The 19414-nt window shown below is 54.9% G+C and overlaps 1 protein-coding gene across 2 annotated transcripts; it reads left to right on the plus strand.

Annotated features, from left to right (window-relative positions):
• The first annotated feature begins 1642 nt into the window (after positions 1 to 1642).
• scara3 (scavenger receptor class A, member 3) lies at positions 1643 to 10591 on the plus strand. 2 transcript variants are annotated; one of them, XM_053880603.1, is made up of 12 exons: positions 1643 to 1882; positions 5007 to 5042; positions 5104 to 5148; positions 5910 to 6029; positions 6494 to 6574; positions 7150 to 7268; positions 7332 to 7576; positions 7716 to 7935; positions 8008 to 8096; positions 8163 to 8355; positions 8414 to 8591; positions 8658 to 10591. In XM_053880603.1, the coding sequence occupies exons 1-12, from the start codon at positions 1876 to 1878 to the stop codon at positions 9143 to 9145; spliced, it is 1821 nt and encodes a 606-aa protein (XP_053736578.1). In that variant the 5' UTR covers positions 1643 to 1875; the 3' UTR covers positions 9146 to 10591. The 2 variants fall into 2 exon arrangements, with proteins under 2 accessions (XP_053736578.1, XP_053736579.1); XM_053880604.1 differs by lacking the exon at positions 6494 to 6574.
• Positions 10592 to 19414: the final 8823 nt, after the last annotated feature.

The following is a 19414-nucleotide window of genomic DNA, read 5'->3' on the forward strand; positions in this document are numbered from 1 at the left end:
ACCGGGAGAGCGCTCTGGTCCGTCGTGCGATCACGAACAACAATAATGAGACATAAAACTGTAGATCGATAGGGTCTAGGTGGCGGCGTCACAAACGCCAGTGATACTCGGTACGTGGTGGTACTTCACTCGATACTACAGGAATGTTTCCACGTTCTTTCTGCCCAGTTTCATTCTGTTGTGACCGTCACCACTTTAGACACTAGGTGTCAGCAAACTCCTTCACGCTCGTCAGTCCATGTTTCTGCCGCTGCGCCCCCTAACGACAGTATTGGGAGTCGCATGCTCAGGAAACAGTTACACCAGCCCGTTTTTTTAATTTACAATCGTTGACACGACAGAAAAAAAAACGCTTTTACCAATCTAAACTCATATCCAAGGCAAGAATCTGATCTAATCTACTCTGCAGACTGCTGAGAGGACGTCAAGACAAGCCAGCAGGAGACGTTGACTTGAGACGGGTGAAATGCTTCTGCGGTCGGTGACCTCACAGGGCCGACAGTCAGAGGGACATGATTCAGGTCACGTGACCGGACGCCCGCTCAGCGCTATGGCGGAGTGTGACCCCTGACCCCTGGAGACACCCGCCGGCCCTCTGGATCCGGCTTCCCGGTGCACAGCTCTACGTCCTGGTTCTGGATCTCCACGGAGCCGCTCCACTCCACATTCTGGGAAAATCCTGGTTCTGGACGCGTGCGACACAAATCCCGCTTTATTTCTCCCACTCCTGCCAGCTGCGCTGCTCAGGTCCACGTGGTTTCTGTGTCTGGACCCGAGCCGTTTCTTCAGTCAGGAAGGAGGAGGGTGGCTGGGCCAGGTGACCCGCTCCAGACGGCTCTGATGGTTCTGCTGGAGGTGAGCTCTCGTGGGTCACGCTGGGGCTTCCTCACACTCCTGCTGGGCCGGTGCTGGAGCTCATCGAGAGGTCACAGGGCCGGGTCACTTCCTGAGCATGCAGTCAGCCACCACACGCTTGTCTGAGGTGAGGGTGAGGCGTGTCCCGTGTGTGGTCAGGTGACTTCCGCGTGAGTGTGGGTCGCTCGTGTGTCTGCTGCGGAAGCATGAGGCAAAGCTGCGATGTGTCCGGGTCAGTCACAGCACTGCCCCCTGCTGGGCGCCTCAGGACTCACACGTAAGGACAACAGACGCTCAACACCTTCAGCTTCCCAGGGAGGAAGCGGAGGTGCTGAGGTCAGAGCGACACCTGCCAGGACGCGAGGCATCACTGCGTGGCCAGGTGAGTGTGTGTGTGTGTGTGTTCACGTCCTGGTTGTCCGAGGCCACAGCAGACTCACACTCCAGAGACATTTGTTAGTCATTAGCTGTAGAACCCTCCTCCTCCTCCTGTCACCATCATCACTCCCTCCCTCCCTCTCTCACCCTCCCCACTCCTCGTTCTCTCCCTCCCTCCTTCCCCCTCTTTCTCCCTCCCTCTCTCGCCCCCTCCTCTCCCTCCCACCTTATCTCCCTCTCTCCCTCCTTCTCTCCCATCTCTCTCTCCGCCTCCCTCCCTCCCTCTCTCACCCTCCCCACTCCTCCTACTCTTCCTCCCTCCTCTCCCATCTCCCTCCCTCTCTCACCACCTCCTCTCTTTCCCTCCCCCTCTCCCTCCTCCTCTGAGGTCGCACATGTCAGGAGAGCTCCAGCCTCCTCTCACTCTGGACGGAGAGCGCCACAGCGAGCAGCAGGAGTTTGGAGCAGCTGAAGAACCCAGCTCAGCAGAACCGGACCGGACCTCTGGTGCGATGGTGCCGGTGGCCACGTGAGCGTGCACGTCCAGCCAGAGTTTTGGAATCACTGACTTCAGACCTGGAGATGACCGTGGTGTGAGTCAGACTCACAGCACCGCTCGACTGGGACTCTTCAGCAGGAACCATGAAAGGTAAAGTTCTGTCAGCAGAGCGTCCCCACTGAAACACTGCATGAATTCCTTCAGAAAGTTCACCACTAACTTGTTAGAAGAGTGACGCTGGAGGGGCTGAGGAACATGAACATGGGGAGATGGTTGGGCTGCTGCTGAAGCTTCAGTCACGCCCAGACCTTTGGGGTCCAGAGCGTCCACCCATCCTTCCGACTCTGCTGTCACCTGCTGTCACTCAAAACGTGACCAGCCACGACCAGAGAGCGAGGCGGTCCACTCGCCCGTCTGGACGCCAACATGTGGCGAGTCCTTCATGGCAGAAGATCAACGGCGCCAACAATCATCCAGCAGACACGTTCCACACGGCCACCTCAGTCAAGAGCAAGACGGAGGATCCAAGACGAGTCCCTGACGGACCTCACAGAGCCGACCATTCTCACAGACCGCCGAACTGACAACGGACACACCTTCCATCGTCTCGCTGTGAAGTGAAGGAGCTGCAGTTCAGCTGTCCTCCACAGGGGGCGCACCACTGTCTCACGCTCTCTCACCGCAGCTCTGTTGCTGTTGGACGCCGGACCTTGACCCGCCGCAGCTCCTGACGTGTGTGAGTGGCTTAAACAGAAGCCACAGATCCTCGGCCTGCGAGAGCTGATGTCTGCAGGCTTTGAAGCACGAGCGCAGAGAACAAAGCCAAGCGAGAATCTGAGGACATCTAGAGAGCGAGGAATCAAAGCTCCAACGTGACGTCCTAAGGCACCGTCCTCCAACAATAGGGACGGTGCTGAGGGCCTCTGCAGGGGACCAGATGTGGGGCCGCTTGTGAAGTCACTTTTAGATCAACAACGTCCGAACATGAAGCATAAACACGGAGCTCTGTCCTGAGCCGAAACCAACCTGCAGAGGACACTGTGGCTCAGATGCCAGTGCTGACACAACTGGTCCTGCAACAGAAGGTGTCGTCCAGGTACGGGTCGACAGGTGAGTCAGGAGCGCCTCCTGTTGCTCCCACCTGTGGAGACCGGACCATCTCTTCCATCCGTGACGTCAGCTTCTGACTCACAGCCCGTGGAGGAAGAGGGTCTACAACTGACCACTGCGACCATAAAAGCCTGCGCCTCACCCACACGCCGTGGTGCTCAGAATGGTGGCGAGAAGTGGGAGGAGCTTGTAGCGGCTGCGCGCTCAAACATTTGGCCGAGAGTTTCCTCAGGAGAAACAGGACACGGCGGCGCAGGAGGTCTGACAGTGTGGTTTCATGGTCCAGAACAAAACATGCTGCCTCGTACATTCCTCGCTCACGGAGGGGAGGGGGGCGCAGGTGGACAGTTGGCAGGGCGCGAGGAAAGACTGAAGTTCAGTTGTGGCTTGTTATAAAGTTACAGTGGAAGCTTCTTTCATTTGGAGAGAAAACTTCATAACGCAGCGTTTTTCTCCGACAGCAGGTTTGTTTTCCTTTCATCGGATGTCGGCGCTTGTTTTTGTGTCCTAGGAGTTGTGTAACTGTAGTCGCTGCTTCAAGACTGCGGGTTCGATTCCAGTGTGATGAAGCTCCTGAGCAGAGCAGTGCCGCGCGCGCAGCCGCAGTCAAGTCGCAGAGGATATTGCTCGCAAACTTCGACCCTGCAGCCGGTAAACTGGCTGGTGTTGGTGTTTGTGTGGCGCTGAGGAAGCATGCAACACCAGGTCTGACCCGGAGGTCTCCAGCTGTGCCGTCATGTCTGGACCAGAGGGACAATCGGCACATTCCAGGGTTTATGGTTGAGGAGCACACATGGCAGCCGGGGGGCAGAGGTCCGTGCAGCAGTGCCCCCTGAAGGAAGGAGCCACAAACATGCTGAGTGAGGAGGTCCACGTGGGGCCAGGGCAACATCCAGAGAGGTCTCCTGCACCGCACCTGCTCCCTGCTCCCACAAAGACTAGAGTCCCTCACGCTGCTCCGCCAGAGGCTCGGCAGAAGAGCTCCCACCACGTGGCCTCCTGATGTCTACAGGACCATGGACGACTTCCTGAGCCGGGCTTCAGAATCTGGCTCTCGTCTCCTGACCTCTGTGAGTCCTGGCCAACACCCCGCCTCCCAGGGTGTGACTTCTTGGATGGCTCAGCTTCCTCACCCACCAGGCAGACTCCAGGCTGTTCTCCTCAGAGGGCTGAGGAGCTGGATGAGGCGGGGGAGGGGGGAGCATGGAATCCAAATCTCACCGCAACAAAATTGACAAGAATTTCACTCGTACAAGGAGCAGGGTCCATGTCTGAGGCGGAGCGGGCCCAGATGTGAACAGCCGTGAGAGTGTCACCCAGCCCCGACACGAGCCGCTGCCCCTCCACACCCACGGCTCACCGAGCCATGGAACTTCACGCCCTGATCCAGGTCCAGACCCAGGTCCAGGTGACCCGACTGATGTTCAGGCCTGACTTGGTTCAGGTCAGCTGACAGACCTGAAGGTTCTTGACCTGCAGGTCTCTCTTGTCTTCTTGTCGCCGCCAGACTTATGTAACATAGTGGGGTGAGTCATGCTGCCAGAGCTGAGCTCAGCTGTTCCACGCCACCTCAGCACGCCACTGGTGGCTGGTGTGGACCGGAGAGTGTCGCGACAGGTCTGCTGAGAGGATGTCCACTATTCCGGCCATGAACACTTGAACGCACCATCTCCTTTAATCCATGATGCATTCAGGTGCACGCGCCCTCTCGCCAGCGCTCTTCAACGAGGTATTCCAAGGTCATCGGACCTCCTCCCAGGATCCCACAAGCCCCTTGACTTGAACATTTGTTTCTCATGTTCTGGTGCGGGAGTCAGAGAGCAGCAGTCAGGTCAGACGAAACACGCCTGAGACTGTAACTCAGCCACTCGTGTTGGTGTGGGTTCCATGTCGGTACGTGAGCTTCCTGAAGCACCTGCCGGAGGGGTGAACCCCGACAGTCTGTTCCTCCAGCCTCCACATCTGCTGACAAGCTGCAGCCAGACGCCATGTTATGTCACGACGTCGCAGCCCTGGAAACCATCACTCTTGAGCGATGCAGCAACCCGACAGACTGTCTTCCTGTGTTCCCGAGTCCCAGCCAGAGCTCTGTTTTCTTTCCTCTGCGCGGCCGCCGCGCCCCACAGCAGCAGCCGTGAGCTCTAACTCTGTGTTTCCTCCACAGAAAACTTCAGGGGCTATGAGAACCAGCTGTTCAAAGGTACTGCATGCGGCGAGTGTCACGAGTGATGACTCGTCCTGACCGTTGTCTTGTGTTCCAGAGGAGGACTTCACTGGTGAGGAGGAGGAGATGCCGTCCTTCAGAGGTTGGTCTGTTGTTTCTCTGGAAGCTTCTGCCATGTTTGTCTCTCTGTCCTTGTGGGGACCGCTCCTGGGCATCGCCCTTTCCCCAGCCTCTCCTCCTAAACCTAGAAAACATGTCTAACCTGAACCAGAACCAGACTGGAACCCAGGTCTCCACCCTCAAACTTGTGGGGACCAGTCAAATGGTCCTAACTGAGCCTAAGAGATCAATTATCATTCGCTGATTCAGCTCTTCCGCCGGGCTGGTGAGGTGCAGGTACGTCCGGCAGGCCGTCCAAACCGCCAGACTGTCTGGTGTGTGGAAACCGAGGCGGCCCTGTTTACCAGAGATGTTTGGTTCGTCTCGTCATCTGGAGCTCAGGACCAGCTTGTTTGTGATCGCTGAGGATGTTTGCTGGCTCGCGTGTCGTTACATTCCAGAGGGGCGAGAACACATGTCCAGTGTGTACAAAGGCCTGGCGGGTCAGCGGGAGGACTTCCTGAAACACACTCTGCCTCAGCCATCAGTTGGAGGAGGAAATCAGAGCGAAAGAAGACCTAACCCAGGCCGGCGCACGCGAGGGGGTCACCCGATCCTGATGATACCCTGATAACCGGCATCTTCATGCACCCCAGCTGGCATTCTGGCTCCCACCGTGGACCTTGACTTTGACATCAATGACCCACGTCTGCCACTGTGGTGCTGTTGCTTTGCTCAGCCACTCAGCAAGGGAGAGACGTGAACATCAGCGTGTCCTCACTGGAACACTTTGGTCTCTTCCAGCTCGGACCCGCGGCGGCTGCGTGAGGTGTCAGCAGAGCCACTCGCTCCAAGTGGCTGTCAAAGTTCTCTTTGGATTCGTGGCCTTCCTGGTTGTCACGGTGGCCGTGCTGGCATCGCTGGGTGAGTCCTGCTCCTTTCACACGAGAAAGAATCCCGACCATCCACTGTCGAGAGAGAGAGAGAGCTGCTCTCAGGAGGCCTGTGCCCGGGGCCCCAGCTGTTCCACAGCTGGTTCCCACGTCAGCGCCTGTCTCTACTGCCAGTACATCTTCATGTTCATTCACATTCAGGGGAAATACGTGCTGCAGCTACACTGAGCTGAGCGTAGCTCCACTCAAAAGACTGGACCGTGCCCCTGACTCAAGCGCAGCGCCTCCAAACACAACATTCCCCTAACAACCTACAAGCGTGGCGTTAAGCCAGGAATGATGTTGAGGGATCATCACCTCGTTTGCAAGGATTTCCCTCAAGCCGGACTCGCTAATAAAACTGAGGTGTTAGGAGTCGACGGATGGTGCAGGGAGTTGTTGACCCGAGTGAGCTGCTCAGGAAGGGACACCTTGCTGAACCCTGTTTCCCTCCAGTGTTCCAAAGGATGGAGGTCCTGTCGGAGGAGGAGTCAGGCTTCCACAAGAAGATCGGCCGCCTGCAGCAGGGGCTGGAAGGTAAGGAGCCCGTCACCTGTGAGGTCATGCGTGTGCTCCAGCCCCGCCTCTCTGGAACGCTCCGTGTTTGGCCAGCTGAAACCGCTCGGTTAACATTTACAGATATTTAATGGCGCTCTGCCGCCAGCCAACATCCACAGCTCTGCTTTGCTTGCGATGATGTCATTTCCTCACGTCGTGGATGACGCATGAGGTTCACACGAAGTTACTGCTGACTGGAGACCCTGAGCTCTTCAGACTGACGGGGAGATAACAGCCAGCCTAGTGGCAGCAGGTGCACGAGTGGCGGAGGGTTTGAAGCCTCAGAAGAACAGTCCATCAGAACTTGACCCAGTTCTGCAGTGAGCTTGCCCGATAGCAAAACAGGAAGACTGAAGTGAACTGTCCGGGACCGCTCCCACTTGGTTCCAGTCAGGCTCCTTTCTTCCTCCTCACCAGTTGTAGTTCACCATCACCAACATCCGGTGTCTCTGTCTACAAGACAGTGGGTCACACTGTCTTCACCGGGATTTTGCAGAAGGCTTTGGACAGGACGAGTGAAAGTTCTGGATGTAACACCTGGGATCCATTCACAGGGCTGAGCTCCGCCCCCAACTGTTCCATCTGCCTGGATGTGACGCAGCACGCTGGGGAGATCAGCAGGCTGAAGAAGGAGTTTGAAGACGTCCAGAAAATGATCCTGAGGCAGGAGCAGGTAGGGTGGACCCCCAGCTGCATCTCAGTGACCTGAAGGTAACACCAACCATCACTCCTCCAGGTCCTGGACCAGGCCACTCAGGCACAGAACACTTTGACGGCCAGCAACAACCGACTGACTCGAGACATGCAGAGCAACGTCCTGTCCCTCAAACTTCTTAACCAGTCTTTGGAAAGATACCTTGACCAAGTCAAAGGTTGGAAGGAAGTCATTGAGGAGACGGAGGAGAAGATGAGTAGCCTGACGGCGGACCAGCGGGACATTAAAGCTACGGCGCAACAGGTCAACACCACAGTTGCCCTCAGGTGAGCGAGAGCTTCACCAGCCGGCTCAGTCTAGCCTGTGTCACGACCTTCTCCTCGGTCGTGGTTCGTAGACCCACTGATATTTCACAGAGCAGCATGTCTCGCTTCCAGACTAGAACTGTTCCATATGTGGTTTCAGCACCTTGTGGATCGACGCCTTGCAAAGGAAAGCAGACGAGGAGACGCTGGTCCTGCAGAAGCTGACCAGTGACTGGCAGAACTACAGTCGCACTCTGGGTGCCATCAAGTCCAACAGCAGCAGTAACACACAAAGCATGCGCTTCCTCCAGAACAGCATCGTGGCTGACCACCAGAGGATCACCATGTCCAGTGAGGTCTACTACGACCTCACCCAGCAGGTGTGGAGGAAGCCTCCGTTGTGACTCACCTCTCAAGGGTTCTCGAGTCGAGTTGAAAGGTTTCTCTTTCAGGTCCTGAACTTGCAGATGCAGCTGGACAACGTGACGTCCTTCATGGACGAGCATGAGGAGAACATGCATGACCTCCACTACCATTCCAAGTAACACACACACACACGTTCTCCTTAAGTTATTGGTGGCTCTCGCTGACTGGGGTGGTCTTGCAGGTACTACGAGAACAGAACCGGCGAGCGCTTCTCTGCATTGGACAGCCGACTCAACTCCATCGCCATGGAGATCGACACCATATCCTCCAGCATCAACGCCACCGTGAGCCACGTCCAGAGCATGTATAAGTACATCAACATCGAGAGCTCGTCGTGCCAGAGTCGCCTGGGCAGGCAGACAGAAGACCTGCAGGTAGAACGAACCAAGCCCAAGCTTCTGTCACCACAGAGTTCTCAACCTTCTCTGTCAGACCATTAACAGCACAGTTCTGGTTCTCCACCTGCTCGTCAACCAACTGAGGCAGCAGACCATGTTTCTCAACCTCCGCCTGGACATGGACGTCAGGAACTTGACCATGGTGACGGAGGAGCTGAAGCTCGTCGACACACACCACACAACGCAGATAAAGAACTTCACAATACTGAAAGGTGGCGTGACTGTCGCTCACCAGCGGGTCATCTTTCCACTTCACCTGAGACATCCTCTTTCCACAGGGGCTCCTGGACCTCCAGGGCCAAAAGGCAACCGAGGAGAGACTGGCCCAAAGGGACAAATGGGACCAAGTGGAGTTAAAGGCACAAGAGGCCCGACAGGTAGCCGTGGAGGTCTCGGAGAGAAGGGATCTCTTGGACCCAAAGGGAATCAAGGTGAACCAGGCCCTATTGGCAGTCGAGGGAGCGTGGGATTCAAGGGGTCCAAGGGGTCTCTCGGCCAGCCAGGACCTCGTGGGGAGAGGGGTCAGAAAGGAGACACAGGACTCTCAGGGAAGGACGGCATTCAAGGACCATCGGGACCTCAAGGAATCCAGGGCCAGACAGGACTTCCAGGTATCGTCGGTCCTCCAGGGCAGAGAGGGAAACCAGGACCAAGTGGCCCACCTGGACCGCCAGGAATACCAGGCCCTCCAGGACCGCCTCATCATCAAGAACCAGTGGACAGCAACCAGCAGAGGGGTCCCGCCTCCGGATCCAAGAGGCAGTAGACAGAGCACCTGCCCGCGACTCTTCACGTCTGTTGTGGTGCAACTGACCGGAAGAGAGACGTTTTCAGGACCATGTGAATGTCAGCCTTCATTTATCCGTCTTCGCTCTGCTTCGTGTGGATGTGCTCTTCTCTTGGAACATCCTTGTCTCCAGTCAGAGCCGGTACTCTGAAGGAGCTTCACAGCTTCTGCGGGAAATCGACGTTACGCTTCCGAACCCGAGGCGTACAAATGTTCCGTCCCCCAAAGTGAAGTGCCGAGTGTGTGTTGGGGAGCGTGCGGGGTGGTCCACACCAGCTGACCTCTCCGTCAGCTGGCATCAGATGGTGCGATGGTCTTCGGCTGCTCTCGTTGGGCCATGAGCTTGGATGCAGATGGCCACATGGACCACTGCAGGGGGTCGTGACATCTTCCTCACTGCTGCTGTCATCTGAACTGGAAGAGCAAATGATGCCCTCCTGGCTTGGTGTGTGCCACTCGTTTGTAAGTCAATCCGGCTAAACTGGCTAATGAGCTAAACACTTCCATCGCCTCAAGCCTCGTGACAGATCATGTAAACGCTGAAGTCTACAAGACTTTAGCAGCACAAGATCATAAAGGAGGCGCAGCAGCACACATCACAAGTCTCTTCCCATGATGTGGAGGTAGCAAGACGACTTTCACTGACCCAGTCGGACCTGACTGGGTGGCTGCTGGCGGTCAGGACAGGAGAGACGGGAGAGGCTCAGACGGACCTGAACATCGGACCAAGTGTCTTTGAAGTCTGTGAATGAAAAAGTTCCAATGTAGAACGGTTCCAGGACATGGCGACTCGTGTTCCGCCGCTCTCCCAACTCGGCCACGTGACAGACCCCGTGTCTGCCAGGGAACACAAACACCCTGCACTTGTGTATCGCCGCAGACAAACATGCCATTTCTGTGTCTGTTGTCATGACGTGCGACTGGTTTGCATTGAACTCCAATAAAGCTCTAGCTGTGTGTTGCTGTGAAGCGCAGGGAGTGGACTTCCACTCATTAACACGAAACACATGTCCGTCCTGGGCTCCAGCGCTGAGCTCTGCTCTCCAGCTGATTCCCTGCTGCTCTCAGACTTGGTCAACGCACCGAAACGTGGACTGAAAACAGAGGTGCACTTCAGTAAGAGGCTACAGAGGCGGCTGTCTGGCGCTCATCTCCAGGAGAGGGCTCAGGATGGAACTTGACTGGGAGTGGGATTCAAACCCAGGTGGAAGACGGTGACCGCTCCTGCACGTCGCACCACAATCGGGATGATGCTCCTCAAAAGTCACCTGGTTGACCCAGCTGCTGTGGAGCTCGGTCGTCCAGGAGGTGAGCAGCTCCGGCCGGTGAGGCGAGCCTGACGGTGGAAGGAGGTCCGGGTGAGTGTGAGTGAAAAGCTCTGTTCCTCCATGATCTTCTGCTCACCAGTGAGATCTGCGAGCTAAAGACCGACCAGCTTCCAGCAGCACCGACTCCTGCCTGGACCTGGCCCAGGGCCTCCTTCTTTGAAGGTCCGACTGAGTCACTCCAGAGTGATCGAGCTTCTTCACGCACCATTGTTGTTACTCTCAGACGACCTGACTCTTGAGTCACAGCCTTCACAATTCAGCTACTCCGAGATTCAGGGCAGCAGCTTCGTCTGTGACTCATGGGTTAACTTGGTGAGTCTGCACTGCAGCTTCAGTTTTTGTGACCCTCCTACATGAACTGTCTGAAGGCGCTGATCTTGGAGAGAGCGAGGGACTGTTTGGGGCGAGGCGGGGCGGGAGCCAATCGGAGCCAGCAGGAGTTCTGTGTGAGGTCCAAACAGCTCCAGCCAGCCGGAGTTCAGAGAGGAATGTTCTGGTGAGCTGTGAGAGCTGCGGCCCGCCGCTCACATTCAGGTCACATGACTTGTGTAACATGCGGATGCCAGACTGAAGCCAGCCTCCAACACAGTCCTCTCACTGATACACCCTCATTTTTGTGGTGGCTTGAGAGCGGCAACATTTGCTCCAGTCATCACGTCGCTTCTGATACATCTGGAGTCCAACCAACCAGGGGGGTTCCCCCCCCGCAGACAACTGCTCCCACATGCTGCAGCATAAACCCCCGAGATGCTCGGAGGGAGTCACGTTACCCCCTGGTCCAGACTCAAACTGACAGAGAGACAACAGAGGGCCTCAGGAGTCACCTCGGAGGGTGTCGCTTGGATTGGTAATCCATGTAGCCACGGAGACACCAAGTGTCTCACGGTCCATCTGACACAGGATCCTCCGCTCTTCTGGCTGCACTCTTGTTATGACAATTGATGAGGTCTCGCGTAAAGACGCCGTGTCATTGGCTGTCGTGCTGTGTTTTGTTTCCTGCATATTCAGTGTTGGGGACAACGTTTGTGGAACCTCTTGCATCGGCGCTGATCATCTCACTTGGTTTGGTGAAGCAACGGAGAAGCAATGGGCAGAGCCTATGTTGCGGTGATAAATGTGTTAGAGGTCTGAGGATGCTAACGTTAGCCTGGATGCTAGCCCACTCTTGTTTGTTCAGAAGAAATCCAAACCTACTGTTGAACATCCATGTTGTATTGTTCATGTTGTGGGACATGGTGAGCATTTGGCTGGCTGACGTGTGACACCAGAGAGACCTGGCTACTAACATGTCCCTGTCGTCCTGTCCAACACTGTTGTGAAATCAAGTCCTTCGGTCTCCTTGACATCTCTCCACACTTCATATTCCCACCTGGTTTCAAGTCAGCTCTGGACTTCCAGTCATTACAGAAGGAGAGAGAGGAGATGGACCACTAATCAGGAGTGAAGCTTCCTGGGCCCCAGCTGGGGACGGACCATTAGCGGCTTATTGTGGTCAATTATGGTCAACAACAATCCCCTGAACCTCCTCACAGACTCCAAGACCCAGCTGCTGCTTGATGAGACGGTCCAGAGTTTTGGGTATGAAGAACTGATTCAGACAGACTGGGGAGGACCAGCAGACCTGGGCCTGGTCTGCAGACTGCTGGGCCAAGGACGGAACCCTGAGGTGCTCCGCACGCATGAGTCAAGGCTGGTCGTGACGTTCCTGAGTTCCTGGTGGAATCATCAGGATTTCAGGGCGCAACTCTGATTTCCATGCGCTTTTCCTTTGCGTGGCTCGTAAAACTCACCGCCAGTGAAGGATTCCAACACCACGAGGCTGATGAAGTGAGGAGACGAGGAAACAGAACATGAACTGGCGGCTGCACGTGTTTCTGCAGGAGCAGGTCTGGAGCGGCAGGTGGACCATTCTCGCCCGCCTCACCTCACGTCAGCCCGTGAATTGTTTTCTGAGGAGGTGACGCTTCACTGGCAACACTGGAGTGGCAGCAGCTCTGGAGCAATGATCTCACACCTGGATCCAATCGTCACGTTTCAGCTGTGTCAGCGCTCGACCTGTTCCTGTCAACATCCAGTCGACTGGGAACTGAACTGCATTGGATTCAGGATTTGATTCTCCCATCGATGTCGACGCAGTGGCGGGCAGAGCCCAGCGTTCTGGTGAAGACACGGCTCACCCTGCAGGTCCAAGCTTCTTCAGGCAGAGAGCAGCTCCACCAGCGTACACACAAACAATGAGCGGCTCCGCAGGCTGGAAACATCACGTCATGGTCCACACGCCAAACACCAACAACACGTGGCTGCACTTGTTTACGCTGGCGACCCGCCCGCTGCACCTCCACCGCTCTTTCCTTCTTCTGCTGGAGGACCACAATAAGCACTGTGGCCTCATTAAAGTCTCAGAGTCAGCTGGCGCTGAAGGGCAGCCGCGCGTGACGAGTCAGGCAGAGAGCTTTGGAGCTGCTCGTCAGAAGACTGGAGATGAGATGCTTTGTGAACCAACCGAGTCTTTTCAACCCTCGCATGTCGGCAAACGAGTCGACGTCTGAAGCCAGAGCGCTCGGCAGAGATGGAGCCGGTTCTGGCGCCACTGAAATGGAGTGACAATCGTGTAGTGCCATGCCAGGCCTGCGGGTGGCAGTGTAGTGCTGCAGAGCAGGCGGGCGAAATTCAGAAATATTTCATGATCTGATCCATCTTTTGGAGAGAGATTTACAATGTAACATTTCAGAATAACCAGGAAGGAAACCATGATAAAATAGGAACCTGATTGTCACAGGTCAAGGGACGAGGAGCGACTGTCTCGTGTTGAGGACGTGGAGCGGGACCCAAGTGGTGAAAGTGACAGTGAGGCAGGACCGAGTTAGAAATAATATTTTAATAATTAAACAACAAAATCACAACAGAAAGCGTCACCCAACCGGGAGAAACAAAGCAAACTCTGAATGTACAAACAGAGTAACCAAACTAACAGAAGTCCAATGAACATGAATAAGAGTCCAACGGAAAGCGTCACCGAACCGGGAGAATCAAACGAACTTAAATCACAAGAAACAAAAGCACACTGAACAGAGACAGTCACAAATGAAACCAGGAAACACACGGACACAGGAAGAAACCAAAACACTAACTCAGGCACCAGGGTCTAAGACAAAGTAATCAACAACAAGCTAGCTAGCTAGCGCACAGAACGAGAGACCGAACGACAGAGAGCCAATTTACCGCAGGGAACAAGAGTCCAAATCACAGGAACGAGAAAAGACGATCACCGTGAGCAATAGAAGCGAACTCATGGACACAAAGAAGACGATCTGGCACACGTTGCTGGAGTCCAGGTGTTGATGTAGTTAGGTGAGCAGGGGTTGACTGGCTCCAGCCGTGTGCCAGGAAGAACAAAACAGGACTCAAGTGAGAAAATAAAAGCGGAGCCATGACACTGATACAAGTATGGTCAAGATGGTTGTGTATCATTTGTTCATTTGTTTTTCCAAATAAAACAAATTTGTAGTTTTGGTTTTATTTTGGAATGATGCACAGATTTAATCACTAAATATAATTTTCTCTTGTAGTTTGGGCCGCATCAATACAGGCAAAGGGCCGCACCTGGCCCACGGGCCGCTGCATCAGACCGCGTTTGGACCCTCTCTTCTGAAGGACGAGGAGCTTCGATGCTCCGGGCGGAGCTGACGACACGCTGTAAATATTTGTTGAGTCACGCTGAAGCCGGCGGTTGCCGTGACGCCAGGGCGGCCGTTGTTTTGCAGATGAAACCGCCGGCTCGCCTGGAGCCACTGCGGTCGCTGCAGTTAAGCCATAACAGGCTGGTGGTTTTGTTGTGGGTCGGCGGGTTTCTGGAGAATGTTGCAGAGTTAATGTGGGGCCGGGTCCACATGGCCGACATCTGTGGCGCCCGCTGAGCGAGCCAGTTGTTTCCCCTTAAACACGGATCTGCTTTGAAACGGGTGGTTGACCTTCAGCGGATGCCTTGTCTCTCGGAGCAGAGCCGCACCTGCGCAGCTGCCTCGGGTCAAACTCAGGGCCACAGGCAGGTTCTGCAGCGAGCCCTCGGACCGGTCCGTGTCCGCCTCTCAAATCCAGTCCAGGTTCCCTCCAAGTTGAACTGTGAGGGTTCTGCAGGGCCCTAACGTTGACCCGGTCCAGGGGAGGGTCAGAGCAGCTCTGGTCACATGAAGGTGGAGGACGGCAGCGGACCGGCCATGTGACCCGGATCCGCGCCTCTGGAGCGGGTCCAGATCTGGGACTCATTAGAGTCGGGAGCGACTCCAGCGCTTGTTTCTGCTGGTGTTTACTCCAGAAGAGTCCTGGATTCTGGCTGACCCGACCCACCATTTTAACCCCCCCCCCCCCCGACTCTCTTCCAGTCAAGCCCCGCCCTCAGTTCTCAGCCAGCTCGTGTGTGTGTCGGCCCTTCAAACATCCACACTTTCTTTTGTTATTTCCAGAAGTGGTGTCATGAAAGTCCACGTGTGTGTGTGCTGAGGGGGCGGCTCACACCAGCAGGCCGGGAGGACATGTGTCCGGACACTCCTTTCTCAGGTCACACAGGGGTCAGAGAGGGGTCAGTCCTGGACACGGCTCCGTCCCACTCTTCTAACACAAACACAGGCGTGAAACTGGCCCGCTGTCCCGACTCCTCCTTCATGCGTTCATGTCTTCTGTCGGCTTGCTTGCTCTCGCTCTCTGATTTTGTTTTTCATTTTGCATTAGGGATGTCGGCTGTGGCGGTTGATCACAGATACCGATCACATGGATTGACAATGAATTTGTCATCATTATGAAGAGACCTTCTGAGCACATGATGTGAAAAAACTTGGAACTTAAAATCATTTTAATTCAGACACGTCTAAAAAATAGAAAAACCCTGCAGAATGCAGCAACTATTCTGTCAAAAGGACGACTGAAACACATTGAATTTGATGTGAGGCGTCGCAGTTTGGTGAGTCTCGTGAGACTCTGCTGTGTCCGTGACACATTTCCATCCTGGCCGCTTGTAGTGGGACTCTGCCTCAGAGTCGTTTCCGTCTCCCTGAGAAAGGCTGCTCATCCAGCTCGGTGAAATGAATGATTATTTGTTCCGAATGTCACGGACGCATCACCACGAGCGCGGCTGTCACACCTGATCGGTTGTTGTGATCGGCTACACCGATCACGCTGATATCGGCTGATCATCATCGGTGAGCGATCGATGGGAGCGTCCCCAGTTTTTTGTCTTCAACTTTGTCACGATGCAGTTTTTCTGCTTTGAACTTCTTTCTGTTGTTATGATTCTTCCAGATGTTCCTTCAGACTGACCCGTGTGAGCATGAAGTCCCTGTCTCAACATGCACACCCAGGTTGTGACCCGCCGTGATCGCACAGCGCCGTCGCTTCCTGGCGAGCACAGACAGATAGATAGACAGACAGACAGACAGAGAGAGAGAGAGAGAGATAGATAGATAGACAGACAGACAGACAGATAGACAGACAGACAGACAGACAGATAGACAGACAGACAGACAGACAGACAGATAGACAGACAGATAGATAGATACTTTATTAATCTCCGAAGAGAAATTCCCATTTCCAGCAGCATGACAGGTGGAAACATAAGAGCGAGTAAAAAACAATGCTACAGATAAGATAATAAAAAACAACAACAGTCCAGTATGTGAATGTGTGTGTGTGTCGCGAACCCAAGTGCATGTGTGTCTATGGTGTGAGTGTGTAGTGAGTCCAGAGTGTATTTGTCCATTCTATCGTCCTCCCCAGAGATGTCGAAGAGCCCAATGGCGTGAGGGAGGAACGATCTCCTCAGTCTGTCTGTGGAGCAGGACAATGACGGCAGTCTGTCACTGAACCTGCTCCTCTGTCTGGAGATGGTGTTGAGCAGAGGATGACTGGGATTGTCAATGATGGGCAGAAGCCTGTTCAATGTCCGTCGCTCTGCCACTGATGTGAGGCTGTCCAGCTCTGTGCCAACAACAGAGATCTGTGGCAGCTTCTTGCAGATGTTGAAGGACGCCAGCCGTCTGAGGAGTGTTGGCAGTCCAGTGCAGTTTGTCATCCAACTGCACTCCCAGGTATTTGGAAGTGTGGCCCACCTCCACACAATCTCCTTTGATGGTTCTGGATGCGGCCTGGGTCTCCTAAAGTCCACCACCACCTCTCTGGTCTTGGTGGTGTTGAGGCGCAGGTGGTTGGAGTCGCACCATGTGACGAAGTCCTGGATCGGTTTCCTGTCCTCATCCTCTTGTCCACTCCTGATGCACCCCACGATGGCCGTGGCGCCTGCGAACTTCTGCACATGGCAGAGCTCCGTGTGAGGTGTACAGGGTGAACAGGACCGGCGAGAGCACGGTTCCCTGCGGTGCTCCTGTACTGCTGGCCACAGTGTCCGACCTGCTGTCCCCCAGCCTCACATACTGAGCTCTGTTGGTCAGGTTATCAGTGACCCACGCCACCAGGTGTGTTTCAACTCCCACCTCTGTCAGTTTGTCCCTGAGCAGCAGTGGCTGGATTGTGTTAAAGGCGCTGGAGAAGTCCAAAAATGTGATCCTCACAGCACCACTGCCTCTGTCCAGGTGAGGTAGGGACCGGTGGAGCAGAAAGATGATGGCATCCAAACTGCAGTGGGTCCAGGGCGTGGTGGGTCTGTGGCCTCAGGTGGTGGAGCAGCAGCCGTTCATCACGTGCGACGTCAGGGCCTGAAGTCGTTAGGTCACAGAGGTGAGGAACTCCTGTGGACGGAGGGGAAGACCAGCGCCTCCTTCTCAACACTGTCACGGTCCATCGCAGCTCCTTCAGGTGAGGGACACCCTGGACAGGTCTCGGGCCGGGAGGAGAGGACCGAGTGGGTTGCTCGTCTCTGGCTGCACACGTGGCCCGTGCAGAGGAGGTGTGTGGTCCCACCACCAGCAGATGTTCATCGTGTGTGTGTGTGTCCACTTCAACTGAGTTGGATGTTATTGTGAGCGGACGCCTGCAGACGCCGCAACACGGACCACACACAGAGCCGCTGGCTCCAGGGGTCATTTCACTGTCTTGGTTCTGACCCGGAGAGCGAGCGTCGGTGAGTCTGGGTCGCGGGTGCTCCAACCAGGCTCCTCCCTTCTGCTTCACCCTCCGCTTCATCATCCTCCCTGGTCACATCTTCATCTCATCCATGGACCTTGATGGTGGTCCACCGTGGTCCAACAAGTCTCTCCTCACCACGAATCCAAACACCTGAGTCACAGGAGCAGAAGTGGGAGGAGCCATGGAGGAGGGGGGCGTGAGACCAACCCTGTCTTAAAGAGACCTGCCACTTGTCTCAAAGGCTGAAACCAGAGGTGGATCTTCTGGATCCGAGCCAGTCCTCTGCGACATGAAGAACCCTCCCAGCAGAGCGACAGGTGTATCAGCAGCTCCTCTCACACAGTGGACAGTGCTGGATGGACGCGAGCCTCAGTGTTCCGGGAAGAGGTGGCTCTGCAGATGTGAATCAGCTGCTTGGCTCAAGTGGACACCAGCTTCCTCTCGAGCTGAGGAGGTTTGCTCCACACTCTTATACAGCAGCGCCACCGTCTGGGTAAGAATCCTCATCGTCTTCCTCTCAGGTTTATGTCACCCGAAAATCGTGTTGCTGTTTGAGCTTCTGGCATTCATTTCATTCTGACTGCTGACGCTGTAAAGTCGGCTTCATCTTTGATATTCCGCTTGATCATTGCAGATATGTTTTCTGTTCTTTCAGCTTCAGCTTTTACACACAGATAACCCGCTAGTTCTTTCTTTGTATTTTCAATTACTTCTCTTTCGGGTTTTAGGCCCTTCCTGGTTGTTGTGTGTTCTCTGGCACAGGCTCCTGAATTTAACCACAAGGGTCCGATGGTTCTTGAGCTCCAAACATCTGGGTCTCTCTGCACGTCACGTGACATACACATTTCAAACCGCGCCTCGGTGTTGCAGGACCCATCACTGGTGGTGAGGTCTTTTGTTGTTCTTGCCTTCTTCTAGCATAGAAGTCCAGTGTCTGTCTGGTATTAAATGTGTTGGTCTTAGTCTCCTTTCTGCTGCACTTGGGTCTCCCGTCTTGAATTCCTCAAAATACACGTCTGCACCTGAGTGATATGGATATGACACACACACACGTGTTTCAATACATCATTTCACCCAAATACAACAGTGTTCAGAATAACAAGTGATACATTTGGATTATTGAAGATTTGCTTATTAGACACGCGATGGCGCACAACACACTGAATCTTGGTCAAAACTATAACACAGCTCAACTGTTTTGCTTCGCCATTTGTGGTGATGAGGCTTAGCCACGACATCAGGATATACAGCGACAGACCCACTACAAGCTAGTGAGGTGACGTCAGCACGACCCATCTAGCTAGTGAGGTGACGTCAGCACGACCTAGCTAGCTAGTGAGGTGACGTCAGCACGACCCAGCTAGCTAGTGAGGTGGCGTCAGCACGACCCATCTAGCTAGTGAGGTGACGTCAGCACGACCTAGCTAGCTAGTGAGGTGACGTCAGCACGACCCAGCTAGCTAGTGAGGTGACGTCAGCACGACCTAGCTAGCTAGTGAGGTGACGTCAGCACGACCTAGCTAGCTAGTGAGGTGACGTCAGCACGACCCAGCTAGCTAGTGAGGTGACGTCAGCACGACCTAGCTAGCTAGTGAGGTGACGTCAGCACGACCTAGCTAGCTAGTGAGGTGACGTCAGCACGACCCATCTAGCTAGTGAGGTCTCCGCCAGTCTGTCTGTCTACGGCTCCTGGTTTGGACCAGAGGTTTCATTTGTGCCACACACACACACACACCACTGGCGCGAGCACTTTGTAACGGGAGGAATCCCCGGGACAGACCCGGGGAAAGATGTCGTCTCTCTGACTGGGGAACACCCTGCTGATCTACCAGAGGAGCTGGAGGAG

Source organism: Synchiropus splendidus, chromosome 12 (assembly GCF_027744825.2).
Source record: "Synchiropus splendidus isolate RoL2022-P1 chromosome 12, RoL_Sspl_1.0, whole genome shotgun sequence".
Taxonomy (NCBI): domain Eukaryota; kingdom Metazoa; phylum Chordata; class Actinopteri; order Syngnathiformes; family Callionymidae; genus Synchiropus; species Synchiropus splendidus.

Excerpts from the sequence above, each read along its gene's own strand:
- scara3 (XM_053880603.1), top strand. Across the intron at positions 7,269-7,331 it reads TGATCCTGAGGCAGGAGCAG|GTCCTGGACCAGGCCACTCA; the intron begins GTAGGGTGGACC and ends TCACTCCTCCAG. Across the intron at positions 8,356-8,413 it reads GGCAGACAGAAGACCTGCAG|ACCATTAACAGCACAGTTCT; the intron begins GTAGAACGAACC and ends CTTCTCTGTCAG.